The sequence below is a fragment of the Pochonia chlamydosporia genome, chromosome 3 (assembly GCF_001653235.2).
Source record: "Pochonia chlamydosporia 170 chromosome 3, whole genome shotgun sequence".
Taxonomy (NCBI): Eukaryota; Fungi; Ascomycota; class Sordariomycetes; order Hypocreales; family Clavicipitaceae; genus Pochonia; species Pochonia chlamydosporia.
In genome coordinates, this window is record NC_035792.1 from 1069208 (window position 1) to 1089563 (window position 20356).

At 50.5% G+C, this 20356-nt stretch overlaps 6 protein-coding genes across 6 annotated transcripts; 3 read left to right on the top strand and 3 right to left on the bottom strand.

Annotated features, from left to right (window-relative positions):
- Nucleotides 1-1087: 1087 nt before the first annotated feature.
- On the top strand, nucleotides 1088-1435 carry VFPPC_04229 (hypothetical protein; the record flags this gene model as incomplete). Its single annotated transcript, XM_018283614.1, has 1 exon — nucleotides 1088-1435. One exon carries the CDS (start codon nucleotides 1088-1090, stop codon nucleotides 1433-1435), a length of 348 nt encoding a protein of 115 aa, XP_018144749.1.
- A 1269-nt stretch (nucleotides 1436-2704) lies between these two features.
- On the top strand, nucleotides 2705-5118 carry VFPPC_04230 (C6 zinc finger domain-containing protein; the record flags this gene model as incomplete). Its single annotated transcript, XM_018283615.1, has 3 exons — nucleotides 2705-3913; nucleotides 3978-4089; nucleotides 4151-5118. The coding sequence occupies 3 exons, from the start codon at nucleotides 2705-2707 to the stop codon at nucleotides 5116-5118; spliced, it is 2289 nt and encodes a 762-aa protein (XP_018144750.1).
- A 745-nt stretch (nucleotides 5119-5863) lies between these two features.
- Nucleotides 5864-6684, bottom strand: VFPPC_04231 (iron sulfur cluster assembly protein; the record flags this gene model as incomplete). The annotated part of the gene is made up of 4 exons (XM_018283616.1): nucleotides 5864-6000; nucleotides 6072-6137; nucleotides 6247-6455; nucleotides 6557-6684. 4 exons carry the CDS (start codon nucleotides 6682-6684, stop codon nucleotides 5864-5866), a joined length of 540 nt encoding a protein of 179 aa, XP_018144751.1.
- Nucleotides 6685-8383: 1699 nt separating this feature from the next.
- VFPPC_04233 (dipeptidyl aminopeptidase) lies at nucleotides 8384-11206 on the top strand (the record flags this gene model as incomplete). The annotated part of the gene is made up of 2 exons (XM_018283618.1): nucleotides 8384-11030; nucleotides 11079-11206. 2 exons carry the CDS (start codon nucleotides 8384-8386, stop codon nucleotides 11204-11206), a joined length of 2775 nt encoding a protein of 924 aa, XP_018144753.1.
- A 669-nt stretch (nucleotides 11207-11875) lies between these two features.
- On the bottom strand, nucleotides 11876-17165 carry VFPPC_17752 (clathrin heavy chain 1; the record flags this gene model as incomplete). The annotated part of the gene is made up of 3 exons (XM_022429439.1): nucleotides 11876-12232; nucleotides 12299-16972; nucleotides 17079-17165. The coding sequence occupies 3 exons, from the start codon at nucleotides 17163-17165 to the stop codon at nucleotides 11876-11878; spliced, it is 5118 nt and encodes a 1705-aa protein (XP_022285523.1).
- Nucleotides 17166-18703: 1538 nt separating this feature from the next.
- On the bottom strand, nucleotides 18704-19772 carry VFPPC_17751 (hydrolase; the record flags this gene model as incomplete). The annotated part of the gene is made up of 3 exons (XM_022429438.1): nucleotides 18704-18877; nucleotides 18954-19307; nucleotides 19407-19772. 3 exons carry the CDS (start codon nucleotides 19770-19772, stop codon nucleotides 18704-18706), a joined length of 894 nt encoding a protein of 297 aa, XP_022285524.1.
- Between the last annotated feature and the right edge of the window lie 584 nt (nucleotides 19773-20356).

Here is a 20356-nt window from a genome sequence, read left to right on the forward strand (position 1 = left end):
GCGATGTGATGCCCAACACGTTAAAGTCTTGGTTCTCCCTCGCCCATTCATCCTGGTTCCAGGTGGCGCCTGGATCAAACGCTGAAGAAGAGCTGTGACGACATCCGTGTCATTGCTCAACCCAAAGATACCAACACAGGCGGAGGGATCACGCGGTCCTAGCTGCACCTGGATAAGATTCCGGCTGTCGCTTTGGTCTCCTGGGTTGAGAATATTAAACCAACCAGACTTGGTCAGAGTTCCGCTGTATAACCCACGCGCTTCGTCAACGCACAACAACGGACTGGTTCTGGTTGCCTCATCTGGAGTAACCTCTCATGGCTTTCAAGGTCTAAGCATGGCGCAATACATCAGATCAAAGAGGCATTGTTGGGTTTCTTGCTTGTCAAAGTTTCCTCAACTCTCGAGTTGTTCCCTATTCGACAGAGGGCAGTCATCGGGAACGTTACAGCCTCTAGTTGGATGAAGCTTCAATCCAAGCAACTTTTGGTTGGGCATCGTTGTTCCAAGGCAATGACTCTGGTTGGGATTCGTGCATCCTGGGTTTGACACCAGGCGTGAAGCGCACCGTGATTTTCGGTGTCGGATCCCAAACTCCCAGCCGCAACTTGGCCCAGAGCTATCAACTTTGTTCACAACTGCTCGAGCGCCAAGACTCGCTAGGCAAGCCCAGTCAACCTGGTCGTCTTTTGCTCGAAGGCGACGGAAAATTTCGTCCTCTAAACGACATTTGGTCAACCAACGGAGATTTCTTTCTTCTCGCTGATTGAACAACCCCAAGACGTGTCAGTCCTTCCCGATCGGAACCCAGCAAGCGCCCTGCATGGTGCATGGTGGGATGGTCTCCCTGCCCAAGGGTCATTGCCATGGTCACCAATCGATTTGATGACAGCCTCAAACTTTGGATTCATTGAACACGGAAGTATTTAGCTGTTCAATACTCACCGCCAGTTTTTGTCCGTTTCCTTTCGAGCAAAATTGCCGCTGTTCCATCCATTTCCTCGGACTGAGTTCTTCGAAGGCGACCAAGCTATGCACATGAGCTGGCTGTTTGCCTTTTTCCAAACCCAACCGATCCAGGCCTGAAATGGATCGGGATGCTAACAGGATATTTGAAGATGCGGCTCGGGAAATGTGGATGAAATGTACGGAACGGGCGGGACTGATTGTCGGTGACAGCAGCGGCCACCGACTCTCCGAAACTATCACCAACCCGCCAGTCGAGTCGCTCCGTCGTGATCTCTCGTTGTCTGTGTCTAAGCAGGTTGTTTTCTCGTGCATCTTGATGTTTCAGGATAATTTCGGTGACTGTGGCTACCCTTCAACCCTTGTCTGGCACTTGTTGGCCACGATGGTGCCACTCAATCCGAGAAACATGGAGCCAATGGTGTGCATAGAGACAATGGCTGCGCCACTTCCGAGCACCACGTTGTGAGCACGTCGTGACGACAAAAGTGCTGAGAGTCGAATGTGGTGGTGTTTGTGCAGAGCACGGAGGGCAGAGGGCAGGATCAATTGATGCGTGTGGAAGACATTCTGCTCATCCAGATGCAGTGCGGTGCGTTCAGGCTTGCGTCTCGTCAAGTCTGTATCTGTCATGGCCAGTCTCATCATCAGTGCCCAATGCTTCAAACACCAGACCATTTTCACAATGGATGTTCTTTCCGCCCGAGGGTGGATTTGCACCTTCAATGTTCCTTCCTGACTTCAACATCACTCACTTATGCCACTGGTTAGTCTAATAGCTTAGAGCCTTGCTCTCACCAGTTATCCCATCCCGCATCTTGGTGTGGCTCGTTCCTTCCTTGCGCCGCATTAGGCCCCGCTGCTCCAGCCAGTCTTTCCCTGTTCTGCTCCTCCAGTTGTCGAGTGGCCCCGTCTCCCCAAGCTGGAGCATCACCACCATCACCATCACCGCACATCACCGCCCTCAGCCCCAGACGTGCTCTGCTCCTGTACATATGCCAATCTCACACCGCTTTCAATTCATGTAAATTGATTTGCTCATGGCTGTCTGCACCGATGAACGACTGCAACTCAACTGCTCTGCCACCGCAACCACAATGGACACGATCACCACCGCTGTGTTGCTGAAACCAGTGCCAACAGACATGCTCTGGCGACCCGAGAATCGGGAGGCATGCATGGTGATTCTTTGAGCTGTTGTCATATCAAGTCTAGTCATGGACTTGGGGTCAAGTGGCGTTCATTGTCTCTCTAACTGATTTGCTTTGGATGGAGGCTAAGCTGCACCAACACAGGTCTTCCGACTCCACCGACACCGAAAAGTACTCCGTCTCCTGTGCATGTCCAGGCCCATTGCCTCTGCGATTCAACCAGCTCAGAAGTGCGGGAGGTGCCTGATACCAACAAGCCGTAGCCGGCATGCTTTGGGAAGAAGGCTGCGAGCACCAGCAATAAAACGAACCCAATCTGACATCGGCGCAACGTCACAACTTTTCCACCTGCTCCAGCCTCTCAAAAACTCAAATCAACTCCCCTTCCTTCACCCATTTGTTTTCTTTTCTTGTTTTTTTCTCTGCTATATGTCTTTTCTCCTTCGAGTTGTTGCATTGATTTGTGACAGGACATTCGAAAGCAGGACTTACACCACCAATCGGACAAATCCACAGTCGACCTGCCCCATATTTGAACGAGCCTCCCACCAAAGTAAATATCCGTCTTGACTCTCGAACCTGTGACTATGAGCTACGGAAACGGTGCAGCTGAAGGAAACAACCAATTCAATTTCAACCTGCTTGCCGGCCTCGAATGTGATCCCACTGCTATTCCTCTGGCCGCACGCCAGAATGAAGATGGTGGCAGCGAACAAGACTGCTTGACACCACATACCGCCAGCAACACTGCCTTTGAGCTTCAACCGTCTACCACTGTGGGCTCGCCAACTCAAACACAACTTCATCCAGATATTGCATTGGACTTGCAACAACCCGGGTCGCGCTTATATTTTGCTAAGCAATTGACAGATGGCGTTACTCAAGTATTTCCCAATAACTTGAGCCACATTCCTTATCGACACCAAGACGCCTTCATCCCTCAGGCGGAGCTCTTGCTTGCGAGCTCTCCATTTCACCTACCACACCAACCACCACCACACCAGGCCCAATCTACCGACATCAACTATGTTGGTCGGGATTGTTTTCTACGAGCGGGTCCTGCTGTTGGACAAACGGCAGCTGTCAACGACGAACCGTTTTTAGATCCCAATCTACTGTCACACAATACGCTTTCCGAGGTGCCGCCCTGCAATGTTCAAATTAGCTCCGGTTCGCAATTGAACGCTCAAGCGCCCGCCTTCCATCCGCACCAACCTCTGAGAGATTTCGAACACCCAGCAGCACAAGATATTACATGGGACGCATCGACGGGTAATTTTTTGCAAGGCAATGTAAATGAACAGAACATCCCACCTCACATCCCTGCTATCACCTTCTCCGGGCCAGAAAGCAACGAGTATAGTGGCGGCGAGCCTCAACAGACCACTACACCCAACTGCTACAGCGCTCTAGCATTCTCTCTGGGCCCTCTCACACAGCCCTCGACTTACACTGAGACAATCGACACTGGGTCTCATTTCTGGACAGAATTTGGCAGCCCGGCATCAGCTTCCGCATATTCTCCACTATCTACATCAATTAGCTGGCCTGCCTCTCAGCACGAATATCCTATATCCAACCCAACGCCCTCAACCTTTAGCGGACCCTCTCGTAGAGGTGCCGTACCACTATCTCGTTCAACGTCTGCCCGCACCAGCGCTAGTCACGAAACGAATGAATCAGGGCCACGGAGGGGCCGGCGCACAGGTCCAATGGACCCTACAAGGAACAAGCAGGCTCAAATTTCTAGATCGCAAAAGCTCGTTTGTGCGATTTGTAAATTCCGAAAAGTTAAGGTTTGTGTTTTGCCATGGTTTGCAGTGCTTAATTGTCCCAAAGATACTAACTGGCTTTCCACAGTGTGACAGGAAAGAGGTTAGAGGTATCTGTGGCGAATGCAAGAAGAGTGGTAAGCCATGTGTTAGCCACTTCTTCTTCCGTGACCTCAGTGATCTACCCGAGTTTCATTTTGGTGAGTCGTCTACGTCTTCAAAGGAGAAGGGAAGCCCTGTAGCTCATACTATTATATGCAGGGCAATTCTTGATAAATTCAGCCGTCATTCCGGACGTGCTCAAGCCTCTCTTGACCCACACGGTAGACTTCACAGGAATCCAAAACTGCTTAGACATCTTCAGTCAAACCCATAATATTCGTATTAAAGGTGACGGCGGAGTGTGGTTTGACCTGGACTTAGCCGCATGGCAACAGGGTTGGGCGGAAGAAAAAGTTGAATACGACACCTGGGGCTGTCCTTGCACTGTAGATGACTTCGTCACCAGCAAACAAAGATGGCAAGACATCAAGCGATGGCGGGATCTTCTGGTAGTATCAAGCCCACACCAAGGGAACTGGGACGACCCATTAGAGGCCCTCAACGTCCTCAACAAGATGTCAGGTTGCATGACATTTTTTCTAATTCCCAAATCAGAAGTAGTTGGGCCTGCAATTGGATACGAAACCCTCGACCTTCAGAATAACTCGCACGAGATATTGATTTTCGTCGCGATGCTCACTTTTGAACGAGTTCGGCATCAAATGCAGCTTCGCGCCTATAGCGCCTTGGAACAGAGGCTGAGTTGGGGATTCCCTCGCAATATCAGAGCGACCGAAAACGCCAAGACTGTGAGAATCCTGGGTCACATTTTACTCTCGCTGCGCCGTTGTATTGCAACGTGCAAAGCGACTCGAAATTGGAAAACCTTTCACCATGGTCCGCTGGCCGAACACCTAGGTCAGTGGGGGCAGGCGAACTTTGAACCTCCTGCCGTAAGGCGTGTGGTAGTGTTTTGCTTCCAACTCTATGTTCATTTTTTCGAGCGTTATAGTAAAATGAGCCCGGATGCGAAGCAGTGTTATCGACAGGATGGACCACAGTATATCATACATCCCTATACGAGAATTGTTACGAGAGAATACCCCCCGACGGACACGGACGGAAGCAAAGACGCTTTCAACGATTGGATGAAAGAAGCCGACTGGCCGTTTCGATTACTTGGATGAATCTAGAGATGATTTATATGTATGTTGTACGCTTTCAATGGCGGGTTTCAAGAGTCGCTGTACGATGATGGCAGAATTGTCACATTTCCGGACCGGAGATCAGGGAAAGAGGTATACAGGCTCACGCCAGCATGATTGGGTGGCATAGCATTGCAATTTTATATATCCAGTATAGCAATGATCAAATTAGAGGTAGACAGATGTAAGAGGTAGCTGTGTACAATGTCATGCATTGGAGAGAGGCGTTTGTTCGCTGTTTTCATTGCAAAACTATATCTCAGATTGACGATATCTGTACACAATGAATTCACCCGCATCAACAAACAGCATAGGCAAAACAAACGAAAACCACCGCCACATCGGGTACCCACCCCAACATAACCATTCTTTGGATGCCAGGTAGACAAGGTCCAGTGTTTCCCCAACCTCCATGTGGTCGGGTTTGAACGCGCCCAACCACAAACAATGGGAGAAGGAATAACTCGAGGTTTCCTTTCAATCTCTCTCAACCCTGCAAATCATGTAGTTCCCCTGCTATTCGTCAAATCCCTCGGCAAATCATGTCTCTGCCGGTATCACCTGCCAGACTCCCGTACTCCTTCATGCATTTTTGTCATGACCGGTAGTGAAGTATTCCGCGCGACTAGTTGATTGTCTGCGGTATTTTGTAGATTTTGTGATGGTATTTTTTCCACTTCTGTTTCGTCGACCCCTTAATTGTATTATTTCGGATAATTTTACAAATTTAAGCAGCTTGCTGCATAGTCTCTCGAATCGTCTTGGCGGTGCCAGCCAGATCGGTGATCTTGGCCTTGGGGTTCTTGCCGTGGTAGTCGGCGATGGCGGCCTTGATAGCGTCTTCGGCAAGCATGGAGCAGTGGACTTCAAAGAGGTTAGACTTGTGGTTCTAACAGTCTACCAGGTTAGAATCTGTGGGTGGAGTTGAGACTTACGCTTCACGGGGGGTAGGCAGAGTTCCTTTGAAATATCGACGTTCTTGATCTTGGAAGCGTCCTCCACTAGATTGTTGGTCAGTAATCTGTATCTCCCATTGCCCGAATCGGCATGCCGATTCGAGCGCGGCAAAACATCATCGGGTTGTCCATCACAGACTCGGATACAACTCACATCGCATCCCCTTTACCAGTTCAGTCAAATAGCTCGAGCTGGCGATTGCGGAACCGCATCCAAACGTCTTGAACTTGGCATCGGTAATAGTGCCCGTAGCCTCATCTACTCGAATCTGCAGCTTCATGACGTCGCCGCATGCAGGAGCGCCGACGAGTCCAGTGCCGACAGCGGGGTCCTTCTTGTCCATGGAACCCGGGTTTCGGGGTCTGCTATAATGGTCGAGCAGTGCAAAACGACAGATGTTAGCGGAATGCACGAGGAAATACAAGGCATAGTTCGAAATGAAATAATGTTGCCACGCGATGACGCATTATCCCAGGGAAACTTATCTTTATCATGGTAGAATCGTCGACCAGCCATTTGGGGAGCGACCGCAGCGGCGATGGGCGAGGGCATGGCCCGGATTGTGCGGAACGGCGCTCTTAATGAAAACATTTTGATTGTGATATATGTGTGCGATGCGTTCGACTGCGATGATCGATGGCGCAACAGGTGAGTTGTTGTGTGTGTTGAGAGAAGTTGAAAATAAGAGGAAAGAGATTAATTGGAGCGATTATGAAGGTGGCGACGCCGGACGGAGCAAAGGTCCATGTGTGTGGTGGACAAGTTTAGTGAGCACAAGCCAAGCACAGCAGCGCAACACACAGCGAGATTGATAAAAAAACGCCGAGCAAGTCCGGACACCGGCTTTCGTCGACCGTGGTGACCAATCATGTGGCAAGGAAAACTAAAAAGCCGACGCTGGGGAAGGCGCGAGTCAAAAAATGGCTTGTGTCATACGGTATTAATCGCACTGTATGATTTCACGATAATGCAGGCCGTCGAAACAGTGCGGGTATGACCTAAGTTTACGCAACTAGCAGGTTTTGAGATTATCTGTCTGGGGGAAGGAGCCAGTACCCAGCACCAATGGCAAGGGCGCGACAGTCAGGCAGGTATTGTGCAGGAATAAGGCAGTACGTAAGAGAGGAGGACTTGCTCTCGATACGCTTCGTATGTACGACCAAGCGTCCGATTCGGCATGAGGGAGCGGACAGTTTGTTCATGCCGCTCCATGGTTACTTGGTGTTTGGTCGGAGTAATGCGCCGTTATGCATTTGATGGACGAATATTGAGCTGTTGATAAGGAGCCATGGAAAGTCTTTCTTAGCTTTTGCATGCATTTTCTGGTATGGATTCTTGGGCTCCATCACATCACAAGGAGTGCAGATTATGAGATGTGCATCTGCAGGTTTGAGCGGCGTTTATCGGGCCCAAAGGATATGCGCTTATCTGCGGTCCACTCCGGTCTCCGGCCTACCCTTGACTTGGGTGGTGAGAACAGAGCGGTTGGTTCCGATTGAAGGTATGTATAATCACGTGTGGTGGTGATGTACTTGAGTTGACTGTTTGATTTTAGATGTTTACGAGTTCATTTAGAATGTAAGAAAGCAGCCGTATATTTGATGGGCTGTGGTGGTGGAATGTCAAGTCCGGCGTAACACCCTGCAACTTCCTAGCTCTCAACCATCTGAGACGAGGATACCTGCACCCAGAACTACATTTGTACTATGACAGCAGCCTTGAAACTATGTGACGATGTGTCCATGCTGAGAAAGGACGAGCATAGCTGTCAAGTTCAAGAACATGACTGTCGCAGAACAAGCATCTTGTGCATGACTCCTTACTGTGTCCTGAAGCACCAGACCAGGTGGTGACATCTACCTACTAGGTACTCCGTAGGTAGTTTGTTGGACGACGCCACAGCACTGCGCCACATCAGCTATTGAGAGCTCAAAGAGGATAAGACAACTACAGCACATGCCTTGAGCCGCGCCTAGAGCCACGTATTGTTGGTATCTCTGAATAAGACTCAAGCAAACAGTTACATCTCATATCCGCATCCTCCGTACTCCGTACAGCCTGCGCAATCGCCATAATTGCCGTCTCGCGCCGCCAAAAAAAAAAAAAAAACATGGTGCCATCGCCAATGTGAGAAGCGATTCCAAACTTGGAACTTGACAGCCAAAGTCCATCCATCCAACAACCTACAGCTACTGTCTCACCCACTCACTCGCCCTCTTGTGGATTAGCCACGTCGCCAATCCTCCCTTTGGCTTTTGGTTACCTGTGCTATTGAATTTGCCAGTTTACCATGGCGGCATCCATTATCGATGACCTTGAAACTCAGGGGCTTTCGACATCTCGTCGTTCCCAAGATTCCCTTTCGTCCGTTTCAACCACGAGCCTCGTCTTCGATCGAATCCAAGAAGAGATGGATAAGGACCCTTCCGACCGCAAAACTGGCAGATCTGACTATCTGGCGCCGACGAAAGATGAGGGAAATTACGAAGACGTTTCCGAGACGGGGGCTTTTCTTGGAGAACCGGGTGTGCCGTTGCAGCGCAAACCAATGGACCGGGGCTTTCGCAGAGTCTTGATCATAATTGGAGCTGTCTTCGTTGCAGCCTGGCTTGCAGGACTTGGAGTGTTTGTCCTGACCGGCTCATACAAGCACGAGAGCGACTCAGAACACAATCCTGATGCGAACTCGAGGGGGTCGGGCAAGGCCGTCACCATGGACCAAGTATTCAGTGGCTTCTGGTCTCCCAGATCTCAAAGTATCAGCTGGATAGAGGACCCTGACGGCGACGATGGCCTATTGTTTGAAGTGGGCACTACAAAAGGTTTCTTGATTGCTGAAGACGTTCGCACCAACAAGGCCGGCAAGGATGCTGTTTCTCCCCAAACCGCCGACACCAAGCTCGCCAAGTCGCGAATACTGATGAAGGACTCCTTCTTCATGTACAAGGACGAAATCAAGAAACCAGAGTGGTATAAACCTAGCCCAGACCTGAAAAAGGTCCTGTTGGCAGTAAAATACGAAAAGAACTGGCGCCATTCATTCAAGGCAACCTACTTCATTCTCGATGTGGAAACCGCAAAGGTTGAGCCTCTCTTCCCAGATGATGCCAACGCCAGAGTTCAGCTTGCCAACTGGAGCCCTAAGAGCGACGCTATATCATTCACCATGAACAACAACATTTACATCCGTCGACTAAACCAGGCAAATGATGTGGTGCAAATCACCAAAGACGGTGGACCAGAGTACTTTTACGGCATTCCCGACTGGGTCTACGAGGAGGAAGTCCTGTCTGGTCGAACGGCCACCTGGTGGTGTGAGGATGGAAAATATCTCGCCTTTTTGCGTACCAATGAGACGGCTGTGCCTGAATACGCTATTGAATACTACATCCAACGTCCGACAGGAAAGAAGCCCCTCAAAGGCGAGGAAGCGTATCCCGACGTTCGCAAGATTAAATACCCCAAGCCCGGCGCACACAACCCTGTTGTCGATGTCCAATACTATGATGTCTCCAAGGGCGATGTATTCTCTGTACCTGCTGCCGACGAATTTCCTGACGATGACCGCATCATTACCAATGTCCTTTGGGCTGGCAATAATGTCCTGGTCAAGCAGTCCAACCGCGTGGGCGACTTCCTCAAACTTATTCACGTTGATCCATCCAAGCGAGAAGCAAAAATCGTCAATAGTGTCAACGTTGCCGAAATCGACGGCGGGTGGTTCGAAATCTCCCACACAATGACTTACGTCCCAGCCGACGTCAGCAAGGGCCGCCAACAAGACGGATATGTCGACACAGTTATCCACGAGGGCTACGAGCACATTGGCTACTTCACACCCATCGACAACCCCAAGCCAATAATGCTGACATCCGGGAAGTGGGAAGTCGAAGATGCCCCATCGGCCGTAGACCTCACCAACAACCTCGTGTACTTCGTTGCCGCCAAGGAATCTTCCATTCAACGCCACGTATATTCCGTTAAACTCGACGGTTCAGACCTGACTCCCCTGACAGACACTACCTCAGAAGGCTACTACACCGTCTCCTTCTCATCAAAGGCCGGATTCGCCCTCCTCACCTACAAGGGTCCCAAAATTCCCTACCAAAAGGTCATTTCCACACCCTCCACCACCGCCAAATACTCCCGCACCATCGAAGACAACGCCGAGCTGGCAGACAGGGCCAAGAAGCACGAGCTCCCCATCCTCAAATACGGCACGCTCAAGCTCTCCAACGGCATATCAGTAAACTATCTCGAGCGCCGCCCTCCCCACTTCAACCCCAAGAAGAAGTACCCCATCCTTTTCCAGCAATACTCGGGCCCTATATCCCAAACCGTCACCAAGAAATTCACCGTCGACTTCCAATCCTACGTCGCCTCCTCCCTAGGCTATCTCGTCGTGACCATTGACCCCCGGGGAACCGGCTTCCTCGGCCGCCAGCACCGCGTCGTCGTCCGCTCCAAAATAGGCGTCCTCGAAGCCGAAGACCACATCGCCGCCGCAAAGCACTATTCCTCCCTCCCCTACGTGGACCCCTCTCGCCTCGCAATATGGGGCTGGTCCTACGGCGGCTTCCAAACCCTCAAGACCCTCGAAGTAGACGCCGGACAGACATACTCCTACGGCATGGCCGTCGCCCCCGTAACAGACTGGCGTTTCTACGATAGTATCTACACAGAGCGATACATGCGTCTCCCGCAAGACAACTCCGCAGGCTACGAGGCTTCCGCCATCACAAACGCCACCGCCCTCGGAATGAACAAGCGTTTCCTCATCATGCACGGCTCCGCAGATGACAATGTCCATTTCCAGAATTCTCTCAAGTTACTAGATACCTTGGACCTAGCCGGGGTTGAAAACTACGACGTGCACGTATTCCCAGACAGTGACCATGGCATTGGCTTCCACGGCGCCAATAGGCTAGTTTACGACAGTAAGTTCAACTCTGCCCGTGTCAATGACGATGTACTTACGTTTTTAGGATTAAATAATTGGCTGATTAATGCATTTAATGGGGAGTGGCTCAAGATAGCTAACCCCAAGCCGATCGATACGAAGAAAAAGAGGGATACGTCAGTTGTGATGGAGCAACGATGTTTGGAAATGTAACCATATGTACTGCCATAGCGTCGCATTCGAGGGATATTACTTTATTTAACTGTATGATACTAGCCGGCGTTTAATTTGGATCTGTAATACAATACGATACGATACGACAGAATTGCCATCATAATGTCAATGTGCTTGTGGAATGTCCCTGGGTTTAAAGTAGGATGACACGGTCGAGGATATGTTACGAACTCAGCGTCACACACCAACAATCATGTAGAACAAAAAGCAAGTTGATTACTATCATACAACATACAATAGCTTCGGATCTACTCCCAAGCCTTCATCTGGCTCCATATGCCTGGCTCCAGTCTAGCTGTAGCAAGACTAATTACTAACCATGCAAGATTCGAAGTCGCCGATTTGCTGCCTCGAACCTCTTTAAAGAACATAAAGCCAAAAAAAAAAAAGGAGAAACACGAGCCAAGCTTCCCTCCTTATATATCTGGCACCGTCACTTTTCTTTTTCCCATCTAGCCACAGCGCGAAAAAAAATAATGGATTACAGTTTCATAAGCTCAATGATATCCCCGAATCACCGTCCATTTGTGGTATTTCCCCGAGTACTTGCATGGTACTCCATGGCATGCTAAAAGATGCAGAAGTATCATCTACTGGCATGTGCGACATGGTGCGCGCAGGAAACCAGGCCCAGACCGGCACTTGCATCTAGTATCCGTAACCGGTGGGTTGCGGCGCAAAGCCGTTTTGCTGCTGGAATGGCGTAGGCGATGCACTGCTCATGCCACCAGCTCCCGCGGTAATCATGAGGCGGTTACCGCCGAGAATGGGGGTACTTTCTTCAGTCTTCTCAGTCTCCTTCTCCTTGGCCTTGCGAGCTTCATTGTCGGCCTTCAGCAGTGCAATCTCCTTGGTCTGCTGGGCTAACATGTTAATCATGTACGGCATGGTGAAGTCATTGAGGCCGTTGCGCCATGAGAGCTCCAACACCAGGTCGGGTCGAATGAGATCATTGCAAGCGTAGAGCATGCCGGTGTAGCATTCGCGGTGGCCAATATCGACAAACTAGTGGCAAATTAGCAAAACAATACATGGTGAAAGCTGCGTGCATGAGCGGGTCTGAAAACTTACGTATCGCAAAAGATCGTTGACGATATCTTCTTTGCTTGAGATTGCTGCAGTCTCAATGGCGTCTTTGAAAAGTTTATCCTGCTTCGACAGGGCGATAGACTTCTCCCATCGCTTGTTCTTGCGGTAAATATTGGCCGCAATCTGGCGGAAAAAGATAAGGTCGTGCTTCTCAAGACGACTGGCCAATTCAACGGCATCGTAGTTGTCGTAGTTCTGCACCGAGTCTCTCAGAGTCTTGTAGTCCTCTTCTTCAATGAGCAAGTCGTTGACAGCTTCATTGACAATGCGCTTGTTTTGTGACTGGACATTGAGCAAGAATGGTTTGATCAGCGGCAAGCTGTCGTTCTTTTGGAACATCTTGACGACACGGTTGACGTCGATGCGAGCAGTCAATGCAGCCAACAGATCCGTCAGCAGTGAAGGGTGTTGTTCGACGTAGAACTTTATGGCACGGTAGTAAATTTCCAGATTGGCAACCTTGACGACGATCTCCTTGAATTGCTGGTGGTCCCACGAGTTCTCGGGTCGCTCAATGACCGCCAGGGCGGCATTGTCGAACTCATCATAATGATAGTAGCAGAAAACTAGCTCGGGCCACAAGTGGGCTTCCTCGCAGGCGCGAATCATCTTGGGCATATTCATTCTTGACCAGAAAATCTTGATGTGCTCCATTAGGCGCTCGGGATGGTACTTGGAGAGAGCGATGCCTAATTCGGTGAACATGCCCATATGAGCTCGCTCAAGACCAAGACCTTGCTCAAGGAGGCTGATGAGCTCATCAAAGTAGCCGTTGCGCTCATACTCCTTGAAAAGAGTCTGCAATTGCTCAGCATCTACAATCAGGTTGAGACCGCAAATCTGGGCCAGACGGAATTCCTTCTTCTGAACACAGGCCTCGTGCACCTGCTTCCAGACCTTGATATTGTTCGCCTTGCGGGCACAGTCAACAGCTGCTTGGTAGTCTCCGAGATGAACAAGCGTGGTGGAAAGCTTGGCCCAGTTGGAAATGCTACTGTAGAAGATCTTGGAGGCCTCAAACAGACCTTCCTCATAAGCTTTATCACCAGATTCCTCAATATTGGCAACATTGGTGGCTCGGAGAAAGTCCTCAAGCTCGGGGAGCTGATCAAGGCGCGCGTAGCAGAAAGCAAGGGCGGTGTCGATGGGGGGTTCTCGAAGGGTCTTGCGGGCCATGCGGAGATACTTGACGAGTTCCTCGTTCTTGCCAGCGTGAGTAGCGATTTCGATAACCTCAGCGTGATTCCTGGGATCCTCAGCCTTGATATAGGAGTCAATGGCATCGGGAACGCGGAGTCCATCGAGCTGCGCCTTGGCAACCTTGCTCCAGACCTCAGGAATATCAACCTCCTCGGCGTATGCCTGAGATCTGTCGATGCTCACAACATGGTCAACGAGGACGTCAACGGCAGCCGTCTTGTTGTCGGCCTTCTTGTAGATCTCAAAAGCTTCCTCAAACAGACCGACGTCGATGCACGATGTAGCAATCTCGTCAGCATTGTAACCGTCGAGTTTGTGAATGTAGTCCATTACGCGACCCTTGTCAGCCTTTGCGGCAGTGAAGAGGAGAAGGTTCTGCAAGTTCTGGTTGTCACTGAAAGGAGATGGCTCAAGCACAATCTTCTCTAGAAGCTCAATCAACTCCAGGGGAAGATCATTCTCAAGGAAGGAGGCCACAGCGACTGACACCTTGGCAGGATCAGTTGACTCGGGAACAGCAGTGGCCGTGACCTGATCGACAACAGACCGGCGATGGATGTTGTTCTCGCTGAGAACAAAGTTCCAGAGCTCGTTGTCGGATCGCTCTAGGAGGTAGCGTGCCTGGGCACGGTACATGGAGTTCTCGTTGGTTATGTTAACCAACTCCAAATCATTCTGACCCTTGGAGTAGGCAATGTACGCCAAGTTGGGGTCTCTCTTCTCACAGTATTTACCGACTGTGAGAGTGTCATACTGATCGTTCTCCTTGAGGAACTTCTCGGGGTTGTTGTTGGAGTCGATGTAGATCTTCGCTAATGCGTTGTAGACGGCCTGCTGCTGGTTACCGGCCTGGAGCGTTGCCTCCAGGAAAGGTAACAGGAGCTTCAGGCGGTTGCGAGATTCGACTTCGGACACCAACTCGTCAATATTGATCTGCTGAGCATTGACTGTTCCGAGCAGTTGCTTAATGATCTTTTCATCACAGTCGACATCGAGCAGGCCACCAACGACAGCGGGCGTTCTGCTGGGGTTGACGCGTTGAACGTACGTCTCAATGGATTGGAACTGCTGGTTCTGGTACAGGTACAGAATGAGATCATGAACAAAGTTGAAGCGATCGCAAACAATGATCAGAGGAAGGTGTTCCGACAGTTTGGCCTCTTTCAAGAAATTCTTGACCTTTTCGGGGTTGTAGTGGTCGCTGTCACGGCAGATACGCTCAACTTCATTCATTTGGCCGGACCTGGTTGCAGCTTCGATATACTTGAAGTGAACATCGGGGTCTTCAGAGAGGTTGACAATGCTACCAAGATAGTAGAAAAGACCTTCAGCAGTCTTGTATTTCTCAAACAAGTCAATGAGACGAACAGGGCCGAGGAGTTCAGAATATTTGGTTGCGATATTCACAACAGACTGCAGGTTTTGGCGAATATTGTGCTTCATCATGGCATCAAGGCAGTCAAGAGATTGCTCGACTGACAACTTGCCAAAGAAATTGCTCAGCCACTCAGGGTTGAAATTGGGGGTGCCAGGAATATTGACAATAACACGCTTGATAGCCTCGGGATCCTCGTACAACTCAAGGGCCTTTTGGGGAAGCCCGGCCTGCTCACAAAGGTTGGCAATGCGAGCCTTGTCAAAGTGAGTGAACATGTCGTTACCCAGAATGGCCTCAGCAACCTGGGGAGCATTCATCAAGTTCATTTCCAAGAGTCTGGTTTGAAGACGAGCATGCTCAGGCTTGTTGTCCTTGAGGGCATCGAGCAGGAATGCTGTCGCCTGCTGGATCATGCCCTGACCCTGGAAGATGTCACACACGCGCTCAAAGTCAACTAGAGGGCCTTGCTCACTGTTCGCCAAAGCAGTGGCAAACTCGGCACCCTTCTCGGGGTTGCTGCGGATGATGTGCTGCAGGAGCTGGATGTAATCAGGCTGATAGCCGGTCTGAGCAGCATAAGGTAGAATCTTGTCGAACTGACCAGTTTCAGCGAAACCCGGGACAACCTTGTGAGGCACATTGGCCTTGAGGTAGATGGACAATGCCGCGTCAACATCATAGGGTCGCACCATGTCACCAAGCTGTTCAGAGCAATCCAGCTTGCCCTCCTTCAGCCACTTCTCCAGCAAGTGCTTTCGGCCCTGCTGAAGCACTGGCTGGGCAAGTTCGAGTGTTTCATGTTTGTTCAGGACACCCTTGTCGAGAAGCATGCCAAAGTATTGGAGAGTGAAGGCCATCTGACCAGGCTGGGCTGGGAGCCTCTTGAACTTCTCAATCGTCTCGGCAGTACGGAGGAAGCCACGCGGGGAGTTGGCAGCAATCTTGGCGGCCTCGAGATAGTTTCCAGAGTTGAACAGCTGGTCGAACTGTTTTGCATAAAGGTTGTCCGCACCAGGCAGACCAGCTCGTGAGGCCAACTTAATGGCGATCTCTGTGTTCGCAGGATTCTCGAGAAGATAGGGGATGACGGTGGTTTCATCAATGGTGACAAAGAGGACTTGACCTTTGCGGTTGATGCTCACAAGACCAGAAGAGCCATCATCAGCACAGCTGGTGAAAATGGTATCGCTAGAAATTCGATTCATGAAGATCAAGGTACCGGTCTCGAGGTCGTACAGGTGAATGAATCCATATTTGGTGACCATGAAGATGACACCATATTTTTGAGAAATTTGGAGGGCAACGGGGAAGTCGTTGGTGGCCTCGGGAGGGAAGAAGATCTCGACAGCTTTCTTTGCGAAGACCGGGTTGGACTCGGCATGGTCGACCTCAACAACATGCAATTTGGCACCAGTGGCGGTTCGAACTGCAAAACTAAAGAGTTTGGTGTCTTGTGGAGCACCTTCCAGTCGCAGAGATCCGAATGACGCGGCATGTCCTTCGATAGCCTGGCTGATGCCACGGTCTTTGGAGTACAGTTGCATGGCACCGACGACACGGCCTTGCTGCGACGAAATGCCGACAACCACCATCCACTTACCGTCCTCATTAGCACGGTAGTTGATGATTTGGCAGCCCTGTTGCGCGATATATGTTAGCTCAGATGCACCGCTCACGCGGGAGGGGTAATGATTGATGCGACGAACATTCAAATTGGCATTTCGCTCAAAAACCTTGGCAGGCGCATCCTGTCCGGCATCGTAGACGTCCCAATGGTACACACTGCTAGTGGTGACGAGGCCCAGAGTAGACTCGCTGATCCATTTCCAGAACTGGACATCCTCGTTCATGGTGCACGACTTTAGTTTTTTCTTCTGCTCCAGGTCGAAAATCTGCAACGTCCGTGATTGGGCTTTCAAGGCGATAATCTGCTTATTCCAGTGCATAATGGCACTGTCGGCCTTGATAGGCCGTCGCGTGACGTTGTTGCCATTTTTGAGCTCGACGATGACGACTTCTGGCTGGGCTGCTTCGCTCTTCTTCTCGCGGATACACACATAAGAATCGGACTCGAGTGTCTAAAAGAGTATGACAAAGGTCTCGTTAGCTCATGATGCAATACTCGCCATTATCGATTCTGTTGGTGGCCCATGTAGGAGGATAACGATGCAAGGTGGCACTTACGCAGGAGTTGAAGCCGATTGATTGCGTGTCCACTCCGACGTTGGCGAGCTGGACCAGCTCCTGAAACTTGATGGGCAGAGGCGCCATTGCGCCTGGATTTACCTGCAATGACAGGTTGCACCAGGCAGAATATTAAATTCGAAGTCTCGAGATACGGATGCAAGTGATCTCTGTGGCAGATCACTATTTCGTGGCCGATGGCCCGAATGACGCTTTCAATGCGGGTTCAGCAACGACGTCAGGAGAAGTTGGTGGAAAGCTCCCATGCGCCAGACGGCACGAGCGGAAAAGCAGTTGCAGGACGGGAAAACCGGAGCAAAAAAGTACGTACTAAAGGATCGATAGAAGCAAGAAAGAGAGGGGAGATGATGGGACCCGTGAGCTGCTGGTGGGAAGCAGACAGCGGTCGTGGAGAGAGATGAAGTGGTGATGATTACGTTGTTTAGAGAGGGTTAAAGGAGTCGAAGGTCAGGTCCCCAGTTTGGGCTATCTGTTCCCTTCGCGAAACCTGGCAGGCCAACAACAGGCAGGTGCGTGGAGGAGGAAGCTTGGAAGCCGACCAATTGGAAGCTGATGGATCAAAGAAGTTCCGTTCCAGTCATCAGCCAAGCGGGCCAGGAAATCCGTAGCTCGTTCAAGCGCCCTGATTGGCACGTGCATGTCATCCCACTTGTGCATGCCAGGGGAGAAGGAAGTGACGCTTTTCGAGAGGGCCGAACAAAAAAAGTTGGAGTCAAAATATGTCTGCTGCATCTCAAGTTCATTCCTCACGTGTAGATGCAACCCGATCAATTGTACAGCCAATCTTGCTGGCTGCTTGCTTCCTTCTCCCTCAGTGGTTGCCCTTCCACTTCTGGTTGCTCTCGAGGGTCTATCTAGCACTGTCACTGCTGCCTAAGAGATCTGGCTGATATCGGGTGGAGCATGAACTGGCTTTGTGGGCATCTCAATCATCCAAGCCCCAAGATCTGTCGTCCATATGAATCCATTCACCAATTGGAGGCAAACATAGCAACCGGCCAGCGTCTGCGGAACAAGTGCAAAAAGCCTCCGATCCCCCCCCCCCCCCCCCCCCCCCCCCTTTTTTATATTCATTCCTAATGTCAGCTACAGTCCATGACTCTTGCCTGGGTACGTGGAAACCGTTTTTGTATCTGATCGCCTTTGCGTCCATGATGCTGTCTGTTCTTCAACCCCACAATCTCAACTTGCTTTGGCCATGCATGTTTCATCACCCACCCCAAATGACTGAGAAAGGTGGCTCGAGCAACCATCACTCTGTAAGGGACTCAAGTACTTTTCAATGTTATTTGTACAGCACTGCATACTTTCTGTCGAAATTTAACTGACAAGATGCGGCTCTGAATATTAGTGTTTTCCCTCAATATCACCAACTCAACAACATACACTTGTGTACAACCAAGAACAGAGACATTGATTCAATGCATTTAAATCGGCACGTAGCTACAGGCATGACAACAAACTCTATGTTGCAGAACCCACGTCGCCTAGATCAAAAGCCAACACTCAATTTCGACAATTAAGAACAAGAATAAAGACTTGAGCGCCTCTAGTAGTCGCAAAGCGTGGACGAATCAATTGAGAGCCCATCCGCAACTCGCCATCTAAGCATACGTCTTGACCATCTTCAGCAAGGCCTCATTAACTTCTTTGGGGCTCGTAGCGTTCAAGTAGTGACCACCGCCTTCAACAAATGTCAACGTCGCCTCTGGCGAATTCGTGAACAGCTTAATGTGTTCCTTGGGTACAATGTTGCCGAATACGGGATCCTCAGCACCCTAAAGAAACAAGGACCAGTCAGCTTCTCACCAAAATCGTGTCGGCAACACAAAGAAGAAACAATTGAAAACATACCTGGAGCCAGTACACAGGACATTTGACATCCCGAAGTCGGAAGAGCAGACCATCTCTCTCCATCAAACAGGCCAATGCCATGCGCAGCTTTCTACGTCCTTCGTCCCCAGAATAGACCTTCTTGAGAGTTTCATCCCAGAACGACAAGGTCTCTGGTGTGATGGTACCAGAAAAGCCCAGCTGAGCAACCATGCCACGCCACACTTCGTCTACAACAAAGTCAGGAGTTGGTGTGGCGCTACACCAACTGTCATAAAAGGGGAGGAGCTGAGTCTGAGGATCCCAGCAGCCCTTCTCTCGGGAAGCAGCTGATTCAGAGTCCATCGAAGTGCCGAGGGGAAGTAACCCAAGGATCTAGGAATATTAAATTAACAAACCGTTTTTTGCTGCAGGCTTAGGATAAAAACGCTGGAACTAAAGCCAGGGCCTAAGATGGGGGGAGGGGAACCATACCCTGTCTGGAGCCAGCAGGGCCATGCGAACGACCATCCAGCCGCCCTGACTTGTTCCGACGGCAAATGCCTTCTTGACGTTGAGAGCGTCCATTACCTGGAGGGCCATGATGGCAGTGTCCCAGTAGGTGAACTGCTCTGAAACAGAGCTGGTTGCGCCATGGCCCAGAGGTTCGATCGCCAACAGATTGACGGTATCCGTCAGCGTCTTGTTCTCAAACTGGACATTGTAAAGAGAGGAAGTGGTGCACATGGAATTGATGAGCACGACAGTAGGCTTGGCAGCGTCGATTCCTCCAGGAGAGAGCCTATATCCTGCGTCGATACCCCCTAGATGTGGGACTTTGGTGGTAGTAGTTGCGGCCATGGCGAACGATGAGGTTGTATTACTGTGCGGGACAAGGGAAAATGAGGTTTTGTCAGGGACGGAATATTCCTTCCAGGAACACAGCGACGGGCGGCGGTCCGTTATTAACCATCCCAATTGCCGCTCCACGGCGACGGAAACTCATTACCAAATGTGGTGACCTCGGCATTTACCCTTGATACAGTTCAACAAAACGTGGCAAGGTGTTCGACAATAGTCTATCCAGCGGGTAAGCATCTTCCGTTACCCCGCGCGAGGGTTTGATTGTTGGCCGACGGATCGTCTCTGTCTGTTATTCGACAATCACGGCGGTTACTGCGTCTAAACTAACGTGGGCGTCGGCCGTATTTCCTGTCTCGTAACAACAAAGACAAGGGCAAGTTCAGAATCCCCAGTAAATGCGTCCTTTTCTATCTTGCATCAGTAGCCACCAGATCAAGGGGTTGTTTTGGAACCTGTTTGGCTGCATTTAGCCTAACCACCAAACCGGGATACACCAAAGCCATGACTAGTGTCATGGCCATGGACCTCCACATGCACTGGGTTTTTCTCCGTCACAAAGGCCAAACACGGGTACGGGCCGC